Source organism: Labrus mixtus, chromosome 18 (assembly GCF_963584025.1).
Source record: "Labrus mixtus chromosome 18, fLabMix1.1, whole genome shotgun sequence".
Lineage (NCBI taxonomy): Eukaryota > Metazoa > Chordata > Actinopteri > Labriformes > Labridae > Labrus > Labrus mixtus.
The window spans coordinates 20376737-20400634 of NC_083629.1; the positions used below are offsets into that span (position 1 = coordinate 20376737).

The window sequence follows — 23898 nt, forward strand, 5'->3', positions numbered from 1 at the left end:
TCATTTTCACATCAAAGGAGAAATGGCTCATCATAAAAATGTCCATTTTCTGAAATTTGGGGTTAAGTTGTAACGTGTCTAACTCGGTTTCCTTTTAGGCATTTGTGCCAGAGCATAAAAACACAGAAGCTCAGTCTTGAATAGCAAAACAACTGGAAGTCAACCTTGAATTTTAATCAAGCACAGAGGGACTGTACTGACCTTTGGACTGTTTAGCTCCTTTTAACTGTCAGTGATGTGATCGGCTGCTAAAGCGGGGTTTAAATTAATACACACTAAAAATGGAAGGATTCCGAAATGTCATTGATCTTCTGAACAGTTTTGCCGGGTACTGAGATTAATAGGCTGCAGCTATTCTCCTCATGAATAATATGCTTGGCTTATTCAATTAGCCGGCAATATCTCATCTAATGGTCACAAAATGATTTAAACCTCCTTTTTTTCGGTGGAACAATTATTCCCTTTCAGCGTAAATCTAATCTGTTTCAAGAGGGTTGACCTAAAGCTCAGCAGTAAATTGATTATCATGACATCCTATTGGCAGAAGAAACGTCAACAGGCTCATCAGTGAGGACGTTAGCAGGAGAATTAAAGGAGACGTATAGTCATGTAACTCTGAATCCAAACAGCATGACACACACACTACCAGGAGAACAGCAAGTTAAACAGATACATCTAAAACACACAGATCAACAGAGAGAAAGGATTGTCATGTTCCCTCTGACCTGAGAGACAGATGAAGGTCATGTAGTCTCCCTGACCACCAGTGGCCAGGAAGGGGATCTTCTTCTTGGTTCTCCGCTTCACCTGCACAGCTGCGAGCATCTTCTCATCGTGGGGGGTGAAGACCTCCTTGTTGATTGCTGACTTGGCACTCATCTCTGAAGTAGGCAGGAGTTATCAGCTGACAACGGTTAAAGTGGAGAGGACGAGATCCGCCCTTCACTGAGGAGGAAATGAGAGAAACGGAAAATGAAATAAATCAGAAAAGATGGATAAGGCTTAAAGAGGTCTCTCAGACGAACATACTTCCTCCCTTGCCTCCACTGGCATAAATCAAAAGTATGAGCATTAATTTTTACAACCTCGTCCGTCTAATGAAGTAGTCTCTATAAAAACTAGACAGAGAAGGGATTACCAAGAACAACAACAAGACAATGATTTGAACATGTAAAGTCACATTTTACTTCCAAACATAATATATCATTGTTAAGATACAAAAACACAATTTAACAATGAGTAAATTCTTTTACCTTTAAGTGTCTCGAGACAACATTTGTTATGAATTGGGGCTATATTAAAAAGATCGATTGGTTGATAATTGTATGTTGCAGTGAAGTGAAGATTGAAGTCTCTGATAAATAACTCAAACGTGACCATGCCAGATGAGAGAGCAGTGGTTTGCAAACCTTTATGCCAATGGCCATTTAATATAAAGTGTACTGTTTAGTACTGTCGCTTCAAACCAGCATAAGCTGTACTGAGACCAGTGTTTCCCCTACCATTATATTAGGGGGGGGCTATCTGGAATTTTACTGACACTGAAATCCACTCTGCCTGTGAGTGTTGTACAGTGCACAAGTAGGAGGGGGAAACTGTGCATGATCATTCAAATAAATTGGCAGAGAGAGAGAGTTGTGGGTATTTTCGGAAAAAAAAGAAACTATGACTAAAACTTAAAATCATAGACACATAAACTTCTCCAGAGCAGATGGTTTGTCTGGTTTCCTGCTCCAGTCGTCTAACCTAAACTTGAATATTTATCTTGAGACCCTTTGAGGCGTCTTTAGCCACTAAAAAAAAAACACTTTTCTGAAGTTATGTGTTTTTTGTTACTTAGTGAATCTGCTGATGTGTACCTACAGTTAAATTGACATGAAATGAGCAGGAGAAATCACGCTATAGGGAAACGTTGATCGTGAGCTTATGTTTACTGAGCGGTCACAACCTCCGCCTCAGGCCAATCACTCCCCTCAGTCTTCAGCACACACAACCAGTCTGAATTCATACACCCTCCACTGCTCACAGTGTATCGCACGTTCGCATAATGATAGAGTTGGAATGGTTGTGTCGCTCTGTGTTGCAGCCAGCCTCCACGCTCCGTCTCTCTAAATGCTTTACCAATGTTCTCCTCGGAAGTGGTGACTCTCGCAGGGCTGAAATTACTTCAGCTGAAGCTGTTAAGATAACCGATAAGTCTCAGTGAAACAGAACAGCCATTATGTTAACTTTTTATCATTGCAAGCCAACTTCAACATCTTATTTTATTTCTTGGCGACTTGGAATATACCACCAGAGACAGAATATAATCTGATGGTGTCAGGGAAATATGTGCTTAACTAGCCAAAATGTGTTTTAATCAAGGATACAGTCACAAAGAAGTGGGTTAATTATGTCAAAATGATCTCCAGACGAGTACGAAGTTTAATCATTTTCTAAGCTCTACACACTCACAACCGCATACCTCAAAGGCTACCCTGATAAACCAAACCATCCATCAGTCTGAGCCAGGGAATGAATTACTCTGCTGCAAAGCCAAGCCAGCCAGACAGCAGAACAATGCCTTCATCAGACTGACTTGCTAATAAACAACAAAGCACTGTTTTCTTACAGTGGCAGCAAGATTTCAAATGGGTGCTCAGCAGCTGAAGAGAAGCACATGGAGTCAAAGTTTCATGCACTGATGATTACACAATCAGATACTGCAGCAGTAAAAGGTTTACATGAGCAGTAAAAAGTACTAAAGCCAACGTCTCCACCCCCAAAGTCAGTGTCTGAAAAGCTGCTGTTGTTGACTGGTGGTCAATGTGAAAGCAGGATGACGTCAGAACAGAGGAACGAACTCGACAGCAGTATAATAACAATACTCCATAGCTACTATATAATGCAATGTGAAAAGCAGCTTTGCAGGGAGTTATTCTTGCTTGAACCTAGTGCCGTTATGATCCGTTTACATTGAATGTGTCATTTAAATGATAATGTCTCTAACAAAGCATTAAGTTGTGGCTTCAAACCGAATTGCATTACGAGCAGAGATTGTGTTTGTCACGCATGCATGAGGTTAACAAAAGGAGGCAAATCATCACTCAGCTGAAGCAGTTTTCTTACTTAGGCACATTATTGCTTTACAACATGTAGGACATTCTGCAAAACCACTGTTTAAAGCTGAATCATGTTGTGACGGCGGTCAAGGTGTTTGTAGGACTTGTAAAGGCAAGAATACGGCGATGTCACACAAATCATGATACACGGGTATCACTTTATCACAATAGTGTGATATACGATTAGGTGTGAACTAGGATGATCTACACAAGGGGATGTATTGTGTCTTGAGTCATACACCTGTGTTCCTTATGTGTAACAATATGTTTTTACCTTTCCCTGTCAAGGTTTACATTTTCATGTTCAAACAGAAGAGACTAATTAAATCCAGGTTAAAAACAACACTGCTATCAAGCGCTCACTTGCTGCATCCCAACCCATATTTGAACCAACGCCAAGCATTTTTGCACGGTGTCTATTAATTTAACATCAAAACAGTGATTTGGCGAATCGATCTTGTATCACCAAGCATGTAAGCAGTGTTTGAATATTTTGTTACGCCCTTACATGGACCTGTTAACATCAGATTAGAGTCTTATTGATTTGGCCATCTTTGTATCCATCTCCCTTCCCTCTGCAGACCCTCCTTCTCTTTCAGCAACGCAAGACTTCACAGTAAACAAAGTCCTGGGCCAAGACTTTGTGGCGAGTAATTAGAGAGGGTAATAAATATGCCTGGAATCTAGAAGATGTCAAACATCCAACCATGTGGGCTGCAGAATAAACCTAAAGTCTTATATGAAAAATACAGCACCCTTGATCTAGGGCCTCTAAGTTTTCTCTACCATGTGCTGCTGTCTGTCTGTTTAACAAACGGGAATGCGGTGGGATCAGACGTGTATTGGCCGGATAATTAAACATCAGAACAAACGATCACTGTGAAGAGATCCTGACTGTCATGGTGTCATTTGCGATGTGTGGGAGGGGATGACGATGCGCCAGAAGTACAAAATTAAAAGAGTCGTCAGATCTCGACTCCAAGTCAAGTCTGAAGTCTTTGAGGGACAAAGACGTACAAATCAAGTCTCAAGTCACACTTGTGTGCAGCTTTGGTATGACTCAAGTCCGAGTCTGAAACTTGAGTCCCCGTCTTCGCTTAAAGATCACGTGCTGTGAATAACTCAAGCTTTTCTTCCTCACAGTTTGAAAACAATAGATGGTTACTGTAATCTGAATATAATAACTCGCTGAAGGGTGAATTCATTGCACAATTGTGAGCTCATCATATCATGCACTTACCAACCTACACATGTGCATAATACTGTACACATCTGTATTCATACTCATACACAGCTACCCCTTCCCCTTTGTATTTCTTTAATGTCTCTTCCCTTCTGCATTACTGGATGATACAGGAAAGAAAACAGAAACAGAAAACCAGGGTTATTTGTGCAGAAGTCACAGGTCTTGTTGCCGTCTTGTAGAAAATAAGCCCAACGGAGTTTCTCTCGATGCAGGCTCTATAATCCCTAGCATCGCTGGATTCCCTCCTCTCCTGCTTCCTCAAGTTGTAGAGGCTACACGTATCTCCCTGCGAGCTGTCACCAGGCAAAGGGGGGCACATATCTCCCCTCAGGATTCCCACTGAAGCATGACAGGAGGGAGGGATAAGGGGAAGGGACGATGCAAGGAAGAAAACAAGAAGGATGGAGAGGAGGAGGAGGCTGAATGGAACCTCTAGGCAGTGAAATGTTGCCAGCTACTATGCATAGCTTCTGGTTTGACTTTGAGCAGTCTTATGCAATGCTCGCAGTGCAAGGCTGAGCAGTCGTATTAAAAAGGAGCCAAGGAGCTGCTATAGCAGTGAAAACGACATACGTATATTTTACGGCTGCTTATCACCCCATTTCTAAGCAGCGCCCCTTACAAAAACACTAACTCAGGGCTGTGTGTTGCCAAGCAGTCGGAGGAGCACCACTGTTCCCTGCTCATTCCCTTGCTTCTCTCTTGCCCAGCGTGTTAATGTGAAATCTGTTCAGTCAGTGCTCATGGCTCTCCTGGGACCTCATTGGAGTGGGGTCTTTCGAATTTCCTGCACAGCCACTTCTTTTGGCTTCAACACAGCCCTGCTCTCCAGCCTGCGCTCAAAGGCCCACGGGAGTCTGTGTGGTCGCAGAAGAAAACGAGGCGGTGGAAAGGGGACCCAAAAGACAGGTGGATGTGCCTCGTCTAGCTTTAATTTATTTTCAAGAGACATAAAAAGTCAAAGCTAAACCTTCAGTTGGTACAGGCATGAAATCCATCAAGGCGGGAATTACTTAGTATATTTACTCTGCTGCTTGTGTAATTAAAAGGGCTGGTGGTTGGTATGAGAGTTATTTAGATAGTGAGCAATTAAAAATAGGGCCTGAAGGATATGGAATTTTAGCGATACTGGTGAGGAAAAAACATCCTATACCGACATATCAGCCGATATCTTCTTAGATCTAATTCAATCTTTAGAGAGAGAGGGATACACATTCATTGTGTTGATTCCTCAAATGCAGTTTGTGGAAAAGATATTGAATAGAGACAAGATTGTCACTAAACTGGAAAGTAACTTCCCACGTGCATCACTGATTGACACTCCGGAGGGTGATGATGTTTGTTGTAATCCATATTGCACACGTTGCTCGTGACAGCCAGAAATAGAACTGCTAGTGTAATACAATGAAACTCTAATGAAATGCTTTTTGACTTGTGAAAAACTTGTCACTGGACATGCTAATATCGGCAGATATTATCAGCTGGCTGATTAATCGTTCAGGCTCTGATTAAAAATGGATCATATAGATAGGCAGTGGGCTACAATATAGATGTTAAAGGTTACTGTAAAGGCAGGTGATCAGCGTACACAACGTTTATCAGAAAGAAAATCAAGGCAACATATGTCTAAGAGAACAACAAACACTGAAAGGAACTAATAACTCATCCTTAACTTAAGATCTACATTTATGATTCTGTCGGCTGCAACAGGTAGAAAACACCAAAATCCATTTTCTGTACATATTGTGCATTTCAGAAAAGACCAAACAGATTTTTTTTTCTTGCAGATGACACCTCAACAGGATAAATGATAGGATAGGATAGGATAGGATAGGATAGGATAGTACTTTATTGATCCCCCGAGGGGAAATTCGGGCGTTACAGCAGCACAGACAAGAAAGCTCAAAAATACACATTAAACAGAATAGATAAGATAAATAAAAATAAAAACAGGGGGTATATACAGTACAAAATGAATGATGAATAACTGGGGGGAATTGAGAATTGAGACAGTATTTGCAGAGAATGACAAGATAAAGTGACAAGTGATGATTAAAGTGACTTGGTATGATAAATAGCAGCAAGTAATGTAAACATCAGAGAAGAGAGGCAGTGTTGCACCACAGTAACGCAGAGTGCAGTTATATAATATAATGTAGTATAATATAATATAGTGCAATATGAATTCCTGAATTGAATTCCTGACCATCTAGCAACAGCAAGTGGGAAATAAATGTTGAATCTATCAAGTGTCAACTTCACTTGAGCTGAATGAGTATGATGTACAAAAGGATATCACTTCAGAATTTGGAATAAAATAATGATTCTGTCTGCCAAGATAACAAACTGGAGCAGATAATATAATCCTCCACAAGAAGCAATTCATCCTCTATATCTACTCCTCCCACTCACATCTGACTGACTTTGGAAACTTTCTTTCATTCCCGCTGCACTCCTAAAGATGCGTGAATGAAGTAAAACACTTTGCCTCATCTGCAGCCTCTCATGCATGTCTCTCATGTTGACTCGTGGCTCTGTAACAACTCACGGCCTTGATTTTCACAGAAAGACCTCCCTCAGTTCACCCGTCTTCATAGATAACATCTTTACAGAGCGATGTCACGCGGCGGTGTCACATTGAGCGAGCCACATCCAGCGTCGCCACGAGAACAGATGGTGACTGTTACCTCTCGTCAAATAATTGAGAGATTATGCCGTCTACCCCGCTGTTTTCATGGTGTCAGCGCCAGCCTGTGCTGTATCAAAATCAAATCATACGCAAGTGCAGCATTGAGTTACATAAAAAAGACAAAAGTCCGTTTTTACAAGGGCAAGTCAAATTGTTAAAATCTCAGGTCACTTACAAGTCATGACAGTTGAGGGCCAATAAATTGAAGAATTATGATGTTGTAAAACTACACATTCCTGTTCATGCTGAGGAAAAACTCTCTGTGGTATTTCATAACACAAGGCATAAAAGTCAATAAAAGAGAGCCCATCTTTTTAGCAATATTTCTTCACTGTTTTTCTCCAAATCTGCCATCAGGGAATCCAGGAGAAGTCTCTCCATCTCAATGGTAGCTTTACTTTGAGGCTGGATTGTGGAACTTTAAGGCCTTAGATTTTCTTTCTCAGAACAGAACAGCAAAGCTTTGTAAATACTTTATCAAAAAAAAAAAAAGTACAATGGTAGGACAGCTCATGCAAGCTTGATAAGACTCCAGGCATGATGTCGCTTTCCAAGTTTTTGAGATCGAAGACCAGACCTCTCCATCACAACCGACCCAATGTGCACGCCAGTTAACAAAGCTCCCACAGTTGCTCTTCTATCTCAGACATCCACAAGTGTTCCAATGTGCTTGATTTAGACAAATCTCCTGTACTGTTGTAGCATGTATTGTAAAGACAATACATCTACAAAGGTCTTAAGGAGTGTAAACTATAATCCTGCACAATGCTATTAGGGTTAATATTTTATCTCAACATTCCCAAGAGAAATATGTAATCCAACCATTATGTTCTCTACAGAGCATGTTACATTCAGCTGTACCGAGTTCCAACCTGCTCTCTCTTTTCACAATCTATGTTAGCACACTTTGACGGGACAATATATCATGGGTCGGTTGTTTAAAGGCTTTATATGCGATTTTTCACACTTAAATATAATAGAAATCAAGTATATCCTCTGAAAATAACTCTGTGAGTCATGACTGTCTACAATGGGTGTAACACCCGAGTCCCACTGTCTGTGATGTTTTCAGAGTCCTATCTTCAGTTTGTTTACATCGCCCGGACGGCCGGCTGACTCCTCCCCTCGCGTATAAAAGTTGTTTAATTGAGGGACTGGAGAAAAGAAGAATAACATACTGTACTCACTGCTTAACTGTGTTTCTAGATCACGCTCATTTCAGGTAAATGTACATGCAGTGTGAAGATACGAGCATAATAAAGATCGCTAGCATTAGCATGCTAACACAACAATGCAGCGCGAGTTGTTTTAGTTTCATGCTGGTGCTCAAGGGCGACATCTGCTGGATCAAAAAAAAATTGCATAAAAAGCCTTTAAGAAAACAGTTGGACAGTTCTGGGTTTCCCTTGTTTAGCAGTCACTTCCCAGAATATTATACATTTCACTGATATCAGACGATGAACCAGGAAAGCCACGTTCACACTCGCACCCATAATTTGAACTGTGAGAGAGGTACATACTGAAATTCTCAGGATCTTTTATTCCGAAGGGAGCAATGCAGCAGTTTGTTTGAAGTGTTCTCATGGAAAGTACTTTTGAGATTTAAAAAACAAAACATTTGAGCTAAAGATCTTTCTGGTTATTTCTTTGTTATCCTGCAGCTGAATTGTGTAGAGGTGGAAAAAACCAATTTATGCAAAAATCAAGATTCTTATCTTCTGAGATTTTAAATAGTCTCATATCTTCCATTTCGTTTTTTTGGGGGCTAATCAGTCACTCCCTGCTAAGTGCTTAATGTAGCTCTTTAACTCAGTAGGATGCCAAATGGAGCTGCAAAATATTCAGCCGTGCTCCCAGAGGACTTGGGTAGAGTCTGAAGTATACATACTTGAACTAGTACTAATTCAAAAATAAACTTTGAATCATGAATCCAGAAACGTTTTGAAACTTGAATTGTTTCTCAATCAAATCACGATCCCAAGAATAGAAATCGAATCGTGAGACACCCTGAAGATTCTCAGCCCTGGTGATGTATGTCTTTAGTTTTCTGTGAGTTATGTTTTGGTTTTTTCTTTAATATGTGCGTGGACTAAAGCACATTGTATACAGTTAGACAAAGGTGAATGAAAATGTACACAAGAATAGATACATCCTGTTGATGTCTAATTGATGTTGAGGAGATCATTGAATAAAAAAAGAGGAGCCCTCCCTTAAAGCAGCAGATTGAATATTCTTACACTCACATGTGATTAACTAGCTATAGAATGATATATAGTGCTAAGTTGGCATGGGCTTAACATGAATCAATGAATGACATGCCAGGACGCCACCATGAGCACATCCTTATAGCATAGCACCTTATGGCAATAAAACACCTGGGAGAGATTAAACAGTGGTGGGTAAACAGTAGGAAAGCAAACGAGGAGCACTTACAAATAGATTTCTGGAGAACAACTGCAGGGATCACACGACAATGACTCAGTCATACAATGGCAAATGGCTTGAGGCAATAACAATACAAAAGTGCACATAATTGGTTTACATAAGGTTGAGCTAAAAGCAAGCACACCCTGGCAGTGCTAGATATCCAGAATAATAGAGTTGGATGATAGACGTGGAACCAAAGTCAGCAAAAAATCTGAGTTAACAGACTAAAAACACAGCCAGCCTTAACCACTTCTCCATTTATGTATTGCAAAACAAAGATTTTGCTTATGATTATTGCAAAGGCGGTTTAATTTGTGTAATGCTGAGAGGCGGCCACATTGTAACTGAGTCAGATTCCCCAAGGACTCAAATCCTACTGTCGTTTTAGAAACTCTGACAGGCTGATTTTCTCTTCCTCTTTTCATCTGATGATCCTCTTTACATGCATGTCTTTACGTCTACCTTCAAAGATCTCTATCCTCTCCGGCAGCAGAACAAGCTGAGGTGACGGACACACAGGGAGGGCGCCAGCTCAACAGTTTACACTACGCTGACTGTAATTGGACACTGAAGTATGGGGAAAGATATAAGCTTATCTTTTATGGCATGCCAGAGCCAATTAAGTCTTGAACTTTTGCATAGGGGGGAAGCAATCATTTATTGTAAGTGGGTTAGTTAATGCCACTGGGAGGCACAAGGGTAGGATAACGGGCCCCACAGCTATTTGGAGTCCCAACTACGTCGTGGATCCAAACCTGTCACAGAGACCGAGCAGTGGAGACGTGATAATTGCTCCTCATACTGACATTTAAATACAAGCAGCTTTTTTTTTATATATATATCTATGGACTCAGCAAATAGAACATAAAACATGAAACAACTAAAGTAAAGTATGGGACTCTGAATGTTGCTCCTTCTAAGGATCCATACTTTGATGCAACACAGTTTTGGTCATTATGAAGTATTTTTGAGATAAAAAGATATATGGAAGACTATGACAACAATCAACCGGTCATTGAAATAATACTACCAAGACAATTGCCTTCAAATGCAATTGATACAAAATGCCTTCAGCCGGGTCGGCTTCATTGCACACTGGTAGGCCACTGTATGTTCAGCAAACATTTATTCAGCACAGCTGCAAAAACCAACTGGCCTGGTGAGTATCACCCTACTTCTCTCACAGCAAGGGCCACGTTAATTTAACTCTCACTGCCAGAGGGCCAAATTGTAGGATAGAAAAAACGATTACAGTCAATTATGTCTCAAAATGTAACTCAATTGTGTTAATTATTATAGACATATTTCTGGTTTTCATGATTTCATGGCAGATTTTGTCATGTTCATTAACTAATTGATATGTAAAAATTGACCTGAGGGCCGCGTTGAGGGTTGACGGGGCCGCATGTGGCCCCCGGGCCGCCAGTTGCCCACCCCTGACGTAGACTATGCAGGTAGTCAAGTTGGCCAACACCCAAATAGCCATACATTTGTCTGAGAGCCAACAGATATTTCACTTGAAAATTAGCACTTTGCAAAAGACATATGGGGGGTGTCAATACTTTCTTAGTCATAAACATATATTGCATGACACGAATGCATTTCACTTTCTTGTCAACACACGGTGGCTACAGAAGGTTCTAGACAGAGGTGTTGCGGATCAACTCCAGCAACACCTGAAAACACAATAATGACTCTGTTTGTGGAGTTGTGCTCACTTTGGAGAGCTAAGGTGACGAGTACGTCATTACCACGTTTGTATTCAGAATGTCTCGTCGAAACAATTTAAAACAAACGTTATGAAGTCGGTTAAGAAAGGACACTAGCAGCAAGTGGACGAACAGGTAAAAGACGCGACGCGCACTTGTTCCAATTCAACCGCAAAGTGTTTGGTTCGGTGATTGGCGCAGTAGAAATGCCAAATTCTAATCAACAGCATTAAAACACCGGTGTTTCCCCAGTTACAAAGCAAGAATACAACTTTTTTTTAGTGTTGAAAACGCTCATAAATACCTTTTACCAGAAGTGCAGTGTGGAGTTTTAAGGTTTCTTACCTTCTGTGTTTCACTGGTGCTTTCCACGTGCGGTCCACAAATCCGTCGGTGTATTTCTCCAGCTGCTGTCACACTTCACCCACTTTCAGCAGCCTTTTTCCTCTCTATGAGCTCTCTCCTCACACTGAACGGGAGCATTTCGCACTAAACATCGCGTCGACTTCACTTCTTCTACAGCAGTTGTTGGTTTCTGCGAGGCGGGAGGAGGAGTGTTTGTTGATCCCTCTGCCTGCCGCCTCTGCGGGGAGACCGACCGTCTGTCTGACTGACTGCGGCTGTGTGTGTGTGTGTGTGTGTGTGTGTGTGTGTGTGTGTGTGTGTGTGTGTGTGTGTGTGTGTGTGTGTGTGCGTGTGTGCGTGTGTGCGTGTGTGCGTGTGTGTGTGTGTGTGTAGATGGGAAACCAGTAGCAGGTTCCCAGCCAGCCAGACACACAATCCCTCCCGCCAATCACGTACAGTGTCTCAGCACCACGTAGCTGCGGGTTTTTGTTGGGAGTCTCCTAGAAGTGCTGAAGAAGAAAAAAGGCTCCTCATGCTAGAAGTTACTCATGTAAACTGTTGAGGAGGCCTAGGATGGAAAATTCATTGGCTGCAGTGAAGTCATTAAACAATTCAAGCACTTTTTCCCCTCTGGAAATTTTAGTAGCAACGTTTTCGGTTTTTTTTTGCCAGACTCAAAACTCAACCTAAGTAGGACTATAGACCACTGAAGCTTGTTTCCAGAGGAGAGAAGGTGATAAAGATATTTTCTATAGGCATTACAAAATAAAATAAGCTACACTAACAACAACTGTTGCTTTACTCCACCTAGACATTTTAAGAACAGGTGTTGAACAATGCCTCTATATGTGACTCAAACATAAAATCTGTCTGATTATTGTTATTGTCCCAAACAATAAAACATTAAAACCTAATTAAAACTTCCTCAAGGTATTACACTCTTCTGCTTTACTGAGTTCGCTTGACTCTGGCAATAAAGATAAAGATAAGAAGATAAAGATCAACTTTATTGATCCCCCCCAATATGTCCTTTAGGGCAGTGTTTCACAAAGCGGGGCTCGTGACCCACCAGGGGGTCGTAAAGCCGCCAAGATGGGGGTCGCGAAAAACGAATACAAATTTAAACTTCTTTTAGTGTCTACTCTATTGTAATCTATACATAAAATACATTTTTCCTTGTGTTTTGACGAGTTTTGAGCCAGTTTGGAATATTGTTATGCAAAATGTTATTTGTGTCTGTGTTGTGTGAGATAGGCCGACATTGTTTCGTGTGTATCATTTGTGTTCTATGCAATCACCACCTGCTCTCACTAAACTGCACTTCTAAGACAGAAAAGACAAAAAGAAAGAAAATGTTTAATAAATAATGTTTAAAATGTGAACGTAAAGAGAGAGGGAACAAAGTCCCCACTAGGGGGGGTGGTGGTTGGGTTATATAAAAAAAGAAAGAAGCCATATTTTATGGTTTTATACGACCACCATGTCATTGCATCATACCTTAACTAGGCCTATAACTTTACATACAAATATAACTAATAAACAGTAGCTGTAGCATCTCACCATGAGGGGTAGCTCACCTCTTTGAACCGCTTGTGCACACAGTCCTACACTGATCAAGCTTGTTCCATAAACGTGTTGCGGGTTGTGTGGGAGGGAACCACATTCAAGAACTGCCAGCAGTTGTTGACCACCATCTTTTGTTGTTTTCCCGCCATGCCAACAGAAATCTGCTACCATTAGAGGCTGTGGGACTGTGTGTGTGTGTGTTTGTGTCTGTGAGTGTTTGTGTCTGTCTGATGTTTCGCTTGGCTGGTTGTGAGTCATCCCTACAATTCCCTACAGAGCTTTAATTCTTCCCCCGGTAGATTTCGGCTTCTTTTATAAGTTCTGTCTTCGTCTTCTGCAGACTTGGACACCGCTGCCTCTGAGAGTTCAAGTTTTATGAGCTTCTGTGTCTTTGCCTCAGGGTTTTTGTTTTTTTTTGCAGCTGATCATTAACATGTTGCGGAGGGAGATGAAGAGCATTTAAGCCGTCATAATGTGTCATGATAAGCAGAGAGCCAGCGAGCAGCAGATTTTCAATGGTGAATTGGGAAAGCCATGATAATAAATGCCTTAAAGAGGATAAACAAATCAATTGTGGCTAGCCATCCTGAAATCAAATATGAATGTTTGCCTTTAAAATGTAATTGAAAACACTCGCTGGAAGTTTATCTGGCTTTGCATTTCTGTGCTACAAGCTGCAGCACCTAAGATCCTGAATGGTGTCCCTGTACTGTAAGCACATGAAAATGAGCTGGATAAATGTCAGTTTTCATTTAGTTTTCCACAAGCGAACACAACTATTTACTAGAGAAAGTTCCGAGACAAACAATGTCATTATCCATGCAGCTGGAAAGCAAAAAAAAAAATCTGGCAGTTGGCACAGCAATAATCAAATGTGAATGCTCTGTACTCCCACAGCACTCGAAGCTTTCTTGGGGATCATATTACAGTTTGTCTGACTTTGCGATTTCCACGCCACGGCACGCTGCTCAACCATCTGGTTCAGCATGTGGAAGTAGTTCATTTAGAAATGAAAAATGTTTGCAGACCCTTCTGAGACTGTGTTTTTTTTATGCTCACCTTCAGATAATCCATCAGGCTCATCTGTTGAGTGTAAACAGGGGCGTCACCGGGAATTCTTGGCTCCATGAAAAGATATCACCGAGGGCCCCCCCCCCCACCACCACCACCACCAGCCCCACTCATCCCCACTTGACTTCTATAACCACACCTCCATTACACTTATATGACCCATTCAAAGCTTTAAAGAACTGCAACTTTGGACTACAACCTGAAAGTTTGTGATAAATTAACACAGGAGAGAAAGCGTGACATCTTCTCAGTATCTGAGGTCAAGAACATATTTATTTTTAGACACACCGAACATGTCACAAATCAACATATGACATCATATGAACAGGAGGAGAGGTCTGCTTTATAACATCTGTTCAACTTTTCTCCAACTTATTCAAATGAAATAGAATTAAAGTTGTATAAATGGGAGCGTCATCATCATCATTATCATAATTATAGTCATAATCATAATAGTCAAAATGAATTAATCTGTATAGCATCTTAAAAAATACTTTACAAAGTGCTTTGACATCCAAGCCAAAAAAAAATAAAGGCACAAAATATTTTCCACAATATTGCAACACCCAAGACCAATGTGACAAAATATTTATATTTTTTTAAATAACTTTATAAATCCTGAAAAGAAAGGGTAAAGCAATTTTTTTAGAAAAAGCAGTCAAAGACATAAAATGAAGGAGGAAGAAGTAGAAACAATACATAGAAATAAAGCACAAAAAATAAATAAGATAAGACAAAAAAAAGGAAAACAAAAGAGAGATAAAAGAAAGGAGATATAGAAATAAAAATGAATAAAAGACACAACAGCAATCAAATTCTAAAAGAAATACGGAAGAGAGAAAACATCACTTTTTAAAAAGTCTCTAAAAGTGAGTATTAACAAAGTGCTTTCAAGTATGTCTCTGATTCTGAGTGTCTTATCTTCACAGGTGGATTATTCCAAAGTCCAGGGGCCCTGATGGCAAAACACAATCTCCTTAAGATTTAAGCCTTAACTTTGGAATGACCTGAAGAGCCCCACCTGGAGATTTAATTATGCAGGCTGACTCAAAGTGGTCAGTGCAGCTCGGAGCCAGACGTGTTCATGCTTTCTAAAGATATGAGTAACATTTAAAAAAAAACATTTCTTAAAGTAACTGGTAGCCGATGTTGTGACATCCTTCGTTAAAGAAGCCTGGCTGCTGCATTCTGGACTGGTTGGAGGCCAGACGTGCTTTTTGGTTATACTTCTGGAAAGGAGGGAGTAGTAACAGTGATCTAATCTGGAGAAGACGAGTGCAACAGCAACAGGAAGCTCTTAGACTCTCTGGACTATGACGCTGAAGAAATACTGAGCTGTACCTCTTTGCTCCCCTACATGAGAAAACACTTTCCCTGTATGAGTCACTTTTTCCAGGTGGATGGGGGGAAAAGACAGAGTGTCCATATGAGGGGGATGAAATAAAGCACACACACACACACACATGTAACCACACAGGCACACACAAGCAGAGAGGGTTAAAAGGGCATTAGCTGCTTCCTGTATGTGAGGTTGGGAATTCAGGCAGCTGAGTCTCTCCAGGGAACACCTGGCTCTGATGAAAGACTCCAAACTCTGAAAGCAAGTCCAGCTTTTTGTGCGGCACTACCACTCTCAATAACAGTCTCGAGGAGAGATTGCTCAATAAATATGTTGACAGTTTGACACTGCTCATTGCTCTGTGCAACGCTGAGGTTAACTTTTGGATGCGTGACACACCGCAGAGACCGAAACATCCGTCAGGTCTTGCTCCCGCTGCCCGATGTTTCCCCCGTGTGTTACGGGACTGGAATTTGTGGGAAAGGGAATGGTGATGGAAAAGATACGAACGCTTTCACTCAACACCATTTTTTTGCACAGTCGTTCAATGTTAAGTGCAACGTTTGAGTATTTTAATAGTGTAGCTGTGATTAACTGACCTGAGTGCAGTTTCTCAAAAATCAAAGCTGCCCTTTTAGACTCTGCAGCACCACTACATTTGATGGAAATGCGATGTGCAACTGAGATATTTACACCTAATAAATCTCATTCTTGGGCTGCCTCTTTGAAAGAAATTGAAATATCTGGAACGCTTGTGCATCACTTGAACATATTTTTTTTCGATGTGACATCATTCAAAACCTTGGAGTGGAGTCTTTCCCTGAATTTTCAAACAGCTTGTATCTGATGGACTGTCCAAAAATCAATAAGCCTGAGATGTTTAGTTTCTTTAAGAAGCAGCTCTACCTGGCACGCCCTCGCCCTATTGGCTCTCTACCTTCTACCCACTCCTGCACACTCTATCCCTCCTTCCAAAAATCATGAAAAAACACAAACATCCCTCCAGGCTGTGACGTTAGACGGGGAGGCGCAGAGGCGGGCAGGATTCAGGAGAACGAGGTGCCTCAGTCCCTGCGGTGAGCAGGGTAAACACAGAGATCTGACGATGGAGGAATGGAACGGTGCAAGGGGACCTTTTGCTCCGACCACCGGCTGCCTCTCATCATCCCCACACGGCCAGATGGCTGCTATTCACTCGCACATTCCCAAACGCTCGTTCCATCAGTCCATTTTTTTTTCTCTTTCTGCTGTCTCTCTGCTGCACTAATCAAACACTGAATTCATGTGGTTTGTTGTTTACACTTCACAGTGCGAGGCATGAAGCACACACATCAGACGGGGCTCGCAGAGCAGCATGAGAGCCCACTCGGGAGGAAAAAAAACGTGTGTCGTTGTGGCGGGGCTGACGTGCATACATTACTTCAAATAGTGTGAGTGTAAAGTGTGAGTACAGTGAGAGTATGTCGATGCGTTTAATTGATGTTTTGTGTGTGTTCCAAGCAGAGATTATCAAAGAGCGTACGTTTGATTTGCATCCATCAGAGTTGGTCTGCAGTTCTTGGTAACTTCTTGGAAATGTTCAGGGAGGTTGGGTGAGTGTTTATAAGAGGAGGGGGCGTTCAAAACCTCTTGTTTAGCTTTCACCTGTCAAGAGAGGAAACTAGTATGTGTATGTTGTCTTTTCCACATTCGCCTTCTTGCACATTTCACATTTGACATGCCAAAACCAACCGTAACAATCCACTTTGATAACATGAAAAAAACAAGACTTTAGATCTCGTATCATGTCTTCCTGCTAGTGCCTGATAGAAAATTCCTCAAATGTAACCCTTAACCAATCAAATCCGATACACAAAACATTCATGGATTAGTGTTGAGTTGAGTTTTTGAGAATTTCTTTTCATCCTTGAATCGTGTGTCCTTTTCCAAAGAGGACTCTGTACAGAAAGAATGCTTTTTATTACATTTTCAAAGGCATATATTCCTTTTACACTGAGTCATTCTGAGCCCACGGTTGTCAAAAGACGTCATCTAATTACTTCAGAAGATCTGTCACACCACTGGGATTATCCCCGTGACCTTTCAGTCACAGCTGGAATCAAAAAGACCCGTCACTTCAATAAAATCACACCATATATATTTCATATACGTTACTGCTCTGACATCACTCTTCACAACATTTTCTTTTTTGTCTTTTCTAGGACCAGCCTGTTTTTTTCCATAGACAGGCACTTTAATTAAATTTGATTCATATTTCATCTATTCATCATCTGAACTTCTGCCCAACCACAAGTAATGACTCTCATTCTCAGATCAATTAAATCTGCGCTGTGGCTTTATAAAATATGGCAAAGAAATTAGCTTTGAATCCCTGTTCTGAATTCTGCCGTTGGTAATAAAAACCTGGTTTTTCCATTTAACTATGTATTTATCTTTAATATGGGGGAAAAAAAATCAATACCTCATTTTATTCAGTGTTGGTTTATGAGGGAAAGAGGGAGGTCTCTTGAATCCTGCAGTAGTTCCTTTTTAGCTTTGACAGAAAGAAAGACTTCAAACCCCAAAGGTTCATTTCCATGCCTCTATTCAGAGACAGAAATCAGGGAGACAGTTGGGAACAACATGCAGGAAAGGAGCCACAGGTCGGACCTAAACCCGGGCGGCCCGCCCATTGGCGGTTTTAGGCAACACTGAGCTTGGTCCCCCCTGTGGCCACCCCTCCAAAAGGGAAGACCCCCCCCCTACTAACACATACACAATATTTGACTCAACAACCGCACTCACGATCTAGTATTCAATACTGTTACTGAAACAAATGTAAATCATGGTATTTTATATTGTGGTATTTAATGATGTGCGCTATTGTTTGGCATAATATATTTTTTAAAGCAATCATCTTTGTCTATTTTTCACCTTGGTTTAATGTTCCCCTCTGACAAAAAAAACTGGCCCCAGTTTGGCCCCCTCAATAAAAGTGGTCTAGAACCGCCACTGCACCCGCCCGCCCCCGCCCGCCCGTGGGTCCACAGCCTCCGCACATTGGGCGAGCACACCAACCACTAGACTCCCGGCGCCCCCAAGACTCCACTTTTTTTAACCTACATATCTTTATCCTGAAGTCACATACGCTTTACCCTTTGCCCCCGACAATAAATAAAAGCATTAGACTCATGATGTGTCGCCTCTAGTACAAAGCCTTTGAAGGTTATCGAGAGTGACGTGCAAAAGATACATGTGGCAGATATGCTGTGTCTGTGGATCAATTTTCAAATCTGGGTTGTTGCAAAAGAAGAATTGTGATTTCATAGTAACTCCTGAAACGACTTATTGTGCGACTACGGCTGCTTCACTACAGCGCACAGAGGATTTACAAAGTGGAAGACGAAACAGCTCATGACTGTGAGATGTGTTTCTGTCAGTCTTCCCCTTCCCCCTCGCCTTGCCTGCCATCATCCGTCGTGTCAACACTGGAGAAACCTTATTATCTCATGTTGCTCACAGGCAGCAGCTTAACTCAGGAGTGAAAACAGGTTGGGTTTTTTTTTTACAAGAAGAGGAATCCACCCAGAATCAAAGTTAATGCTCTGGGGTGTGCTGATGTCAGATTTCAGGGCAACTCAGTGGGCAAAAGAGTCTGTAATGGAGCCACACATCATTACACACCACAAACTAAATCCATCTCCATCCTGGCAGTCGGACAGCTGAATGATGGGTATGCAGAGAGTATGGATTGTGGGTATGCATGTGCTGTGGTTGTTGGGGTGGGAGTCGAATCATTCTTCAATCCATCAAGCCAGCTCCATCATTACAGTCTCTAAATCTAATTATATTCAAGAAGTACTTTAAAGTGACCCCATTGTCTTTTGCTCACCTCAATCTTTATCTGGATATGCTGTGGGATAAGCCCATTACCTTATATATCAGTGAACACAAAGGTTTGTGTTTTAACAGTAACCATCTTTTATATTGTGTACCAGTCTTTCTGCCTGAGTCCTCTCTCCTCTGTCCCTGGCAGCCAGCAACACACTCGCTCTCCTCCCAGCATCATTTTATCGCCAGTCAAAATAAGCCAATTTAGCCGATCACTGAGCAGGGCCCTCTGGGTAACACAAAAAGCCAATCATCTGATTTCATTTCACAAGTATGAGTTGGTCTCTCTTTTTTTGGCAGCAGGACAAGTAGTGGCCTCCACATAACACCACCGGAAGATAATGTGGAGATAGAGGTGGGCATGGAGGGCACTGAGTTATTGGGATCATCACCAACTTATATTGTTTCTTTGTCCCTGATATGCCGTTTACTGTGGATACAAGAGGATACTTGTTGGTGCCAGAGTACTTATAGGAGAAATTTCTTCAGCTGGGGACTTAACAGGTCAGAAAGAGAGAAAAGGAGGCGGGGGGGGCTTCTTTGGGAACCGGAGGACAGGAGAGATCCCAAGTTACCTGGCGATGCAAGTTTGTAAACTGTGAGCCCACAGAGCTATTGGAATTTGGTGAAAACCATATTTCATTGCCTTTCTGAATCAGAAGAAAACCAGCGGCTCACACATGTCTGCAGGCTGCGTCGCTCTCCATCCAGAGTTCCCTGCTGTACTGAACGCTGATGTTTTAGGGACCTTCTTCAAAATTCCTGAAATATGTCTTTAAAGTCAGTTTTTCACCTCACATGTTTTTGGATAATGACACAACCCATGGTCCATATAATATGCTGTTTCAGCTGGGTAAATGAGCTAGAATACCAACACTGGTGGCTCAGTGGTTATTGCACGCGCCCCATGTATGGAGGCCATGGTCCTCTAAGCCGGGCGGCTCAGGTTCGAATCCGGCCTGTGGCTCCTTTACCGCATGTAATTCCCTACTCTCTCTCTCTCTCCCTGATTTCCAACTCTATCCACTGTCCTGTCTCTCCATTAAAGGCACAAAAAGCCCAAAAATAAATCTAAAAAAAAAAAAAAAAAAAGAATACCAACAAGAATAGATTCTCAAACAAAGAAGCAGTGAAATCAAAATTCACAGAATACAACTATCAGTCTGTTGGTATAATCCAAGTTGATTCAAACACTTTAGACCCCATATGCTCCAGACGGAAGAGCAAGTTTGTGGTGCGCTGATGTAGTGCTCAAACAAAGTGGCTTGCTTAAAATAGCGTTTTTCAATAAATAAAAAGCTTAATTATGTGGTGCTAACGACCCCGTCTGCAGTGATATGTAGCGTAGCTTCCATGCCTGCAGCACTGCAGCCGAGGAAAAGATGACCTGCATCTCCTGAGGTTAATACACCTACTATTGACAAGTACCTGATACAGTACAACCCCACTTACAAATATCTCTTTAAGATGTCAATGTGGGAGAAGCTTAATATTAAGAGTCTTTGTGGAGAAGGCACCAATGAGGCCCTTAAAGGTGATGGATTTGGAGGCCTTTTTAATACTATTGATCCAAAGGTCGATTAATAAGAACCTGCGTTGTCTCGATATGTATTTCCCAATAAGCCGTATAGTTCATACAATACAAAATGCCCAGAAGACCCATTTGAGCCCCTGTTCACCTTGCTGTCTTAATTTGAAGCACAAGATTCCTATTGCTACTTGTAGTGTAGTGATTCTGAGAAACACCTCCCAGGACGCTTCTATTTCTTTCTTGTCAGACGAGTCAGCAGATTCATGCTCCTGTCGTGCCCCCCAGGCAAAGACGAGGCTCTTTTAAATAAAGCAATCCAACACTTGTCTGTTTATTCCAAATGTATTCCCTAACAACGACAGCTCTTTAAATTGTATTAACTCGTCTGAAAAGAAGAAATTCAGCCAAACAAAACAGGTTTTATTTAGGGCCGCTTTGTAAATAAGCCAAATTTGTGCAGCAGTGGTTAAAGCCAAAAAGACCCCTGAGGGACACATCAGAGAGGACTCCCATAGCAAATAGACCAAGAGAGGTTTGACTTGACATTTTACACCAGTTTGGAGAGCACACCATCTGTAGCTTTAGATTGAATTTGCAGCACACTGTGTCTGGTTGTTCACTGTACGCACGCCTGACCGTTCAGTTGTTGCGTGCTGCAGAAAGCGATGATGCAAGCGTCTCGGCTCACAACAACTCCATCTCATCTCTCCAAACGCCATGTGACATGACCTCATCAGCTGAGAGGACACCCTCCGGATCCTCTCTGAGACTTTTAATGACACGCTTACAACTTCTGCAGCTCCACACGTGACGTGCAAAGGCAAACACTAAGAAGGTGGATGACCCAAAGGCTTCAAGTAATTACATTACGGATCAGTTTTTAAAGACTGTTTTCATGTTCAATTATGACGAGAGCAGCTAGACTGGTAATCTCTTTTTTTGGAGAAATAAAATGAGACACCTCTTGAAGTGTACGAGTCAATGACAAAGACCTTAGGACAAGGGCCAAAAAAGTCAACGTCATTCAATTGTCTGAAAATAGAATCCCAAAGGATATCTAAAAAGGTCTGTCACATCCGTCGACAGGCAACAATACACCAATCCCAAACAGACACACACACACTAAAAACTTCACATGAATTAGTTTATGCCAAAAATTAAAGTTAATCTGCAAGTTTGGAGAACTGATTTTTAAGCATCTGAAGCATGAAAAGCTGCCACTAGAACATTGGGTTTGACTTGACTCAGTTTGCTAACTGATGACATCAAGATAAGAGTCTTGGCAGTCGTTAGTGTTTAGTTCAGACGGGGGCTTTTCCATGGAAACGTATCTACACTGAGGTGTTCGGGATAATGGGAATGACATATGTGAGCATTATGTGAGTGTATTTCTTTGGGTGGATTTTATTGATGCTTTATTAAGTGAATCCAAGAGGTCAATCCCACAAACTGTGCACATGGATAGTCAGGGTCTTTAAAATTAATGAATCCTTCATTGTTTACAAGTATTTTTCCTTTCATGGAGGTGGACTTTTCAGCATGTTTATTATCATAAAACTCATTAATCCAACAAAAAGGGGGAAACATGTGTTGCTGCGCTGGCTTCTAAAACGATTTGGCTCGGGGGGAAATATCTCATCAGGGAAATAATGCAGCACACATTGTGCAAAAAACATCAGACTTGTTAGTGGGTATAGTTTAAGACATTAATCACAAACTAAAGCTTCCAAGACTCTCAATTATGCTGAATTAATAAAATTCAGTTGTGGTGTTGATTAAGAAAAATATTTAGATTAAGTTCTATTGATATTCAAAGCACATTTAAGTGAAGCATCATAGCAAAACAAAACAAGTGCACAGCCCTACTGGCAGCTCTGAGAGGCTGGACTTAAGCACAGGGTGTTGGCATGAGCCCGCCTCTGTGTTCACTATGATGATGCTAATGAAGTGATTTTTAACAGAATATTTAGCATGTCCAGTTTTTTTTAGTTTAACAGGTAGTCATGCTAAGTTGATGTTTAAGCTGTCATGTTGGGGAGCGTCTATGCCTCTGGGAGCCATGTGCAACTTTTCAGGGCTTTCATGAAGAAATGAAGAACTTCTAGCCCAGACTTCCTCTTTTAGTGTTTCATCTTTTTACTGTCTGGCTAGAAACTTGGGAATAAAGAATGCAGCTGGAGTTAAGAGGCAACATCTAAATGCAGATTTTTTTGCATGCAGATATCTGTTTAAACATTTTCATTTCAGCCAAATAGTTGTTTTATTACTGCATTTTGGTCGATCCGTTGCATCTTTTGCTCTTCAGACAGACTGTTGTCCTGCACACAGCGAGTGCAGCTGAAATGCAAGTGGACAATACTCCTCACTCAGAAATCAGAACACTTCTGATACCAAAATTCAGTCGATGCAGACTCTGGAAATAGAGGTTCAGGTGGAGCTGATGGGAATGTTATTGTTAGTGTGGACCTGATGATGACCTGAGATAAAGAGTCAGGGAGTCAGGAGTCATCAGAATTCTATCACATTACACTTTAACCCATCCAATGCTGTGAAGACACATATACTAACCTCATGATGGTGGTGGTAGAGGGAAAATAAAGAGTACTGTCCCGATTGGTTTAGTCAAGGAGGGAAAGGACCCAGATGCAGATTTCAAATATTGAATGGAACAAACAGAAAGGAAAAACAATATGGATATTGAGTAAAAGAACAAACTGAAGTTAAAAAAAATCCCAACGGACAAACAAAAAAGTCCAGCAAAAGTTGAATGATGGCAGAAAGCGAGACTTAATACACATAGGATAGTCAGACCAACAAGGCAGGGGGAAAAATATCAAGGGCTGAGCACACAAAGGCCGGATGTACAGCAACACAAGAGGGAAGTGTGGGACAAATTAAAATAAGATTGAATATCCAAATACAAATAAAACACACAATTAAACCAGACTTATACATGACAGGCTCATAAAAGTCTGAACGATTCAGTCAATAGTTGTAAAACACG

General features: G+C 41.3%; 1 protein-coding gene across 2 annotated transcripts in view; it reads right to left on the reverse strand.

Annotated features, from left to right (window-relative positions):
- stxbp6 (syntaxin binding protein 6 (amisyn)) overlaps positions 1-11797 on the reverse strand; it is a 65216-nt gene extending 53419 nt beyond the window's left edge. Inside the window, exons 1-2 of one of the 2 annotated variants that reach the window (XM_061062514.1) lie at positions 11518-11797; positions 726-945 (exon numbers count right to left, since the gene is read on the reverse strand). In XM_061062514.1, the coding sequence (XP_060918497.1) occupies positions 726-879 (154 nt within the window). In that variant the 5' untranslated portion in view covers positions 880-945; positions 11518-11797. The remainder of the gene's footprint in view (positions 1-725; positions 946-11517) is intronic. The other variant, XM_061062515.1, reaches the window with a different exon arrangement.
- Between the last annotated feature and the right edge of the window lie 12101 nt (positions 11798-23898).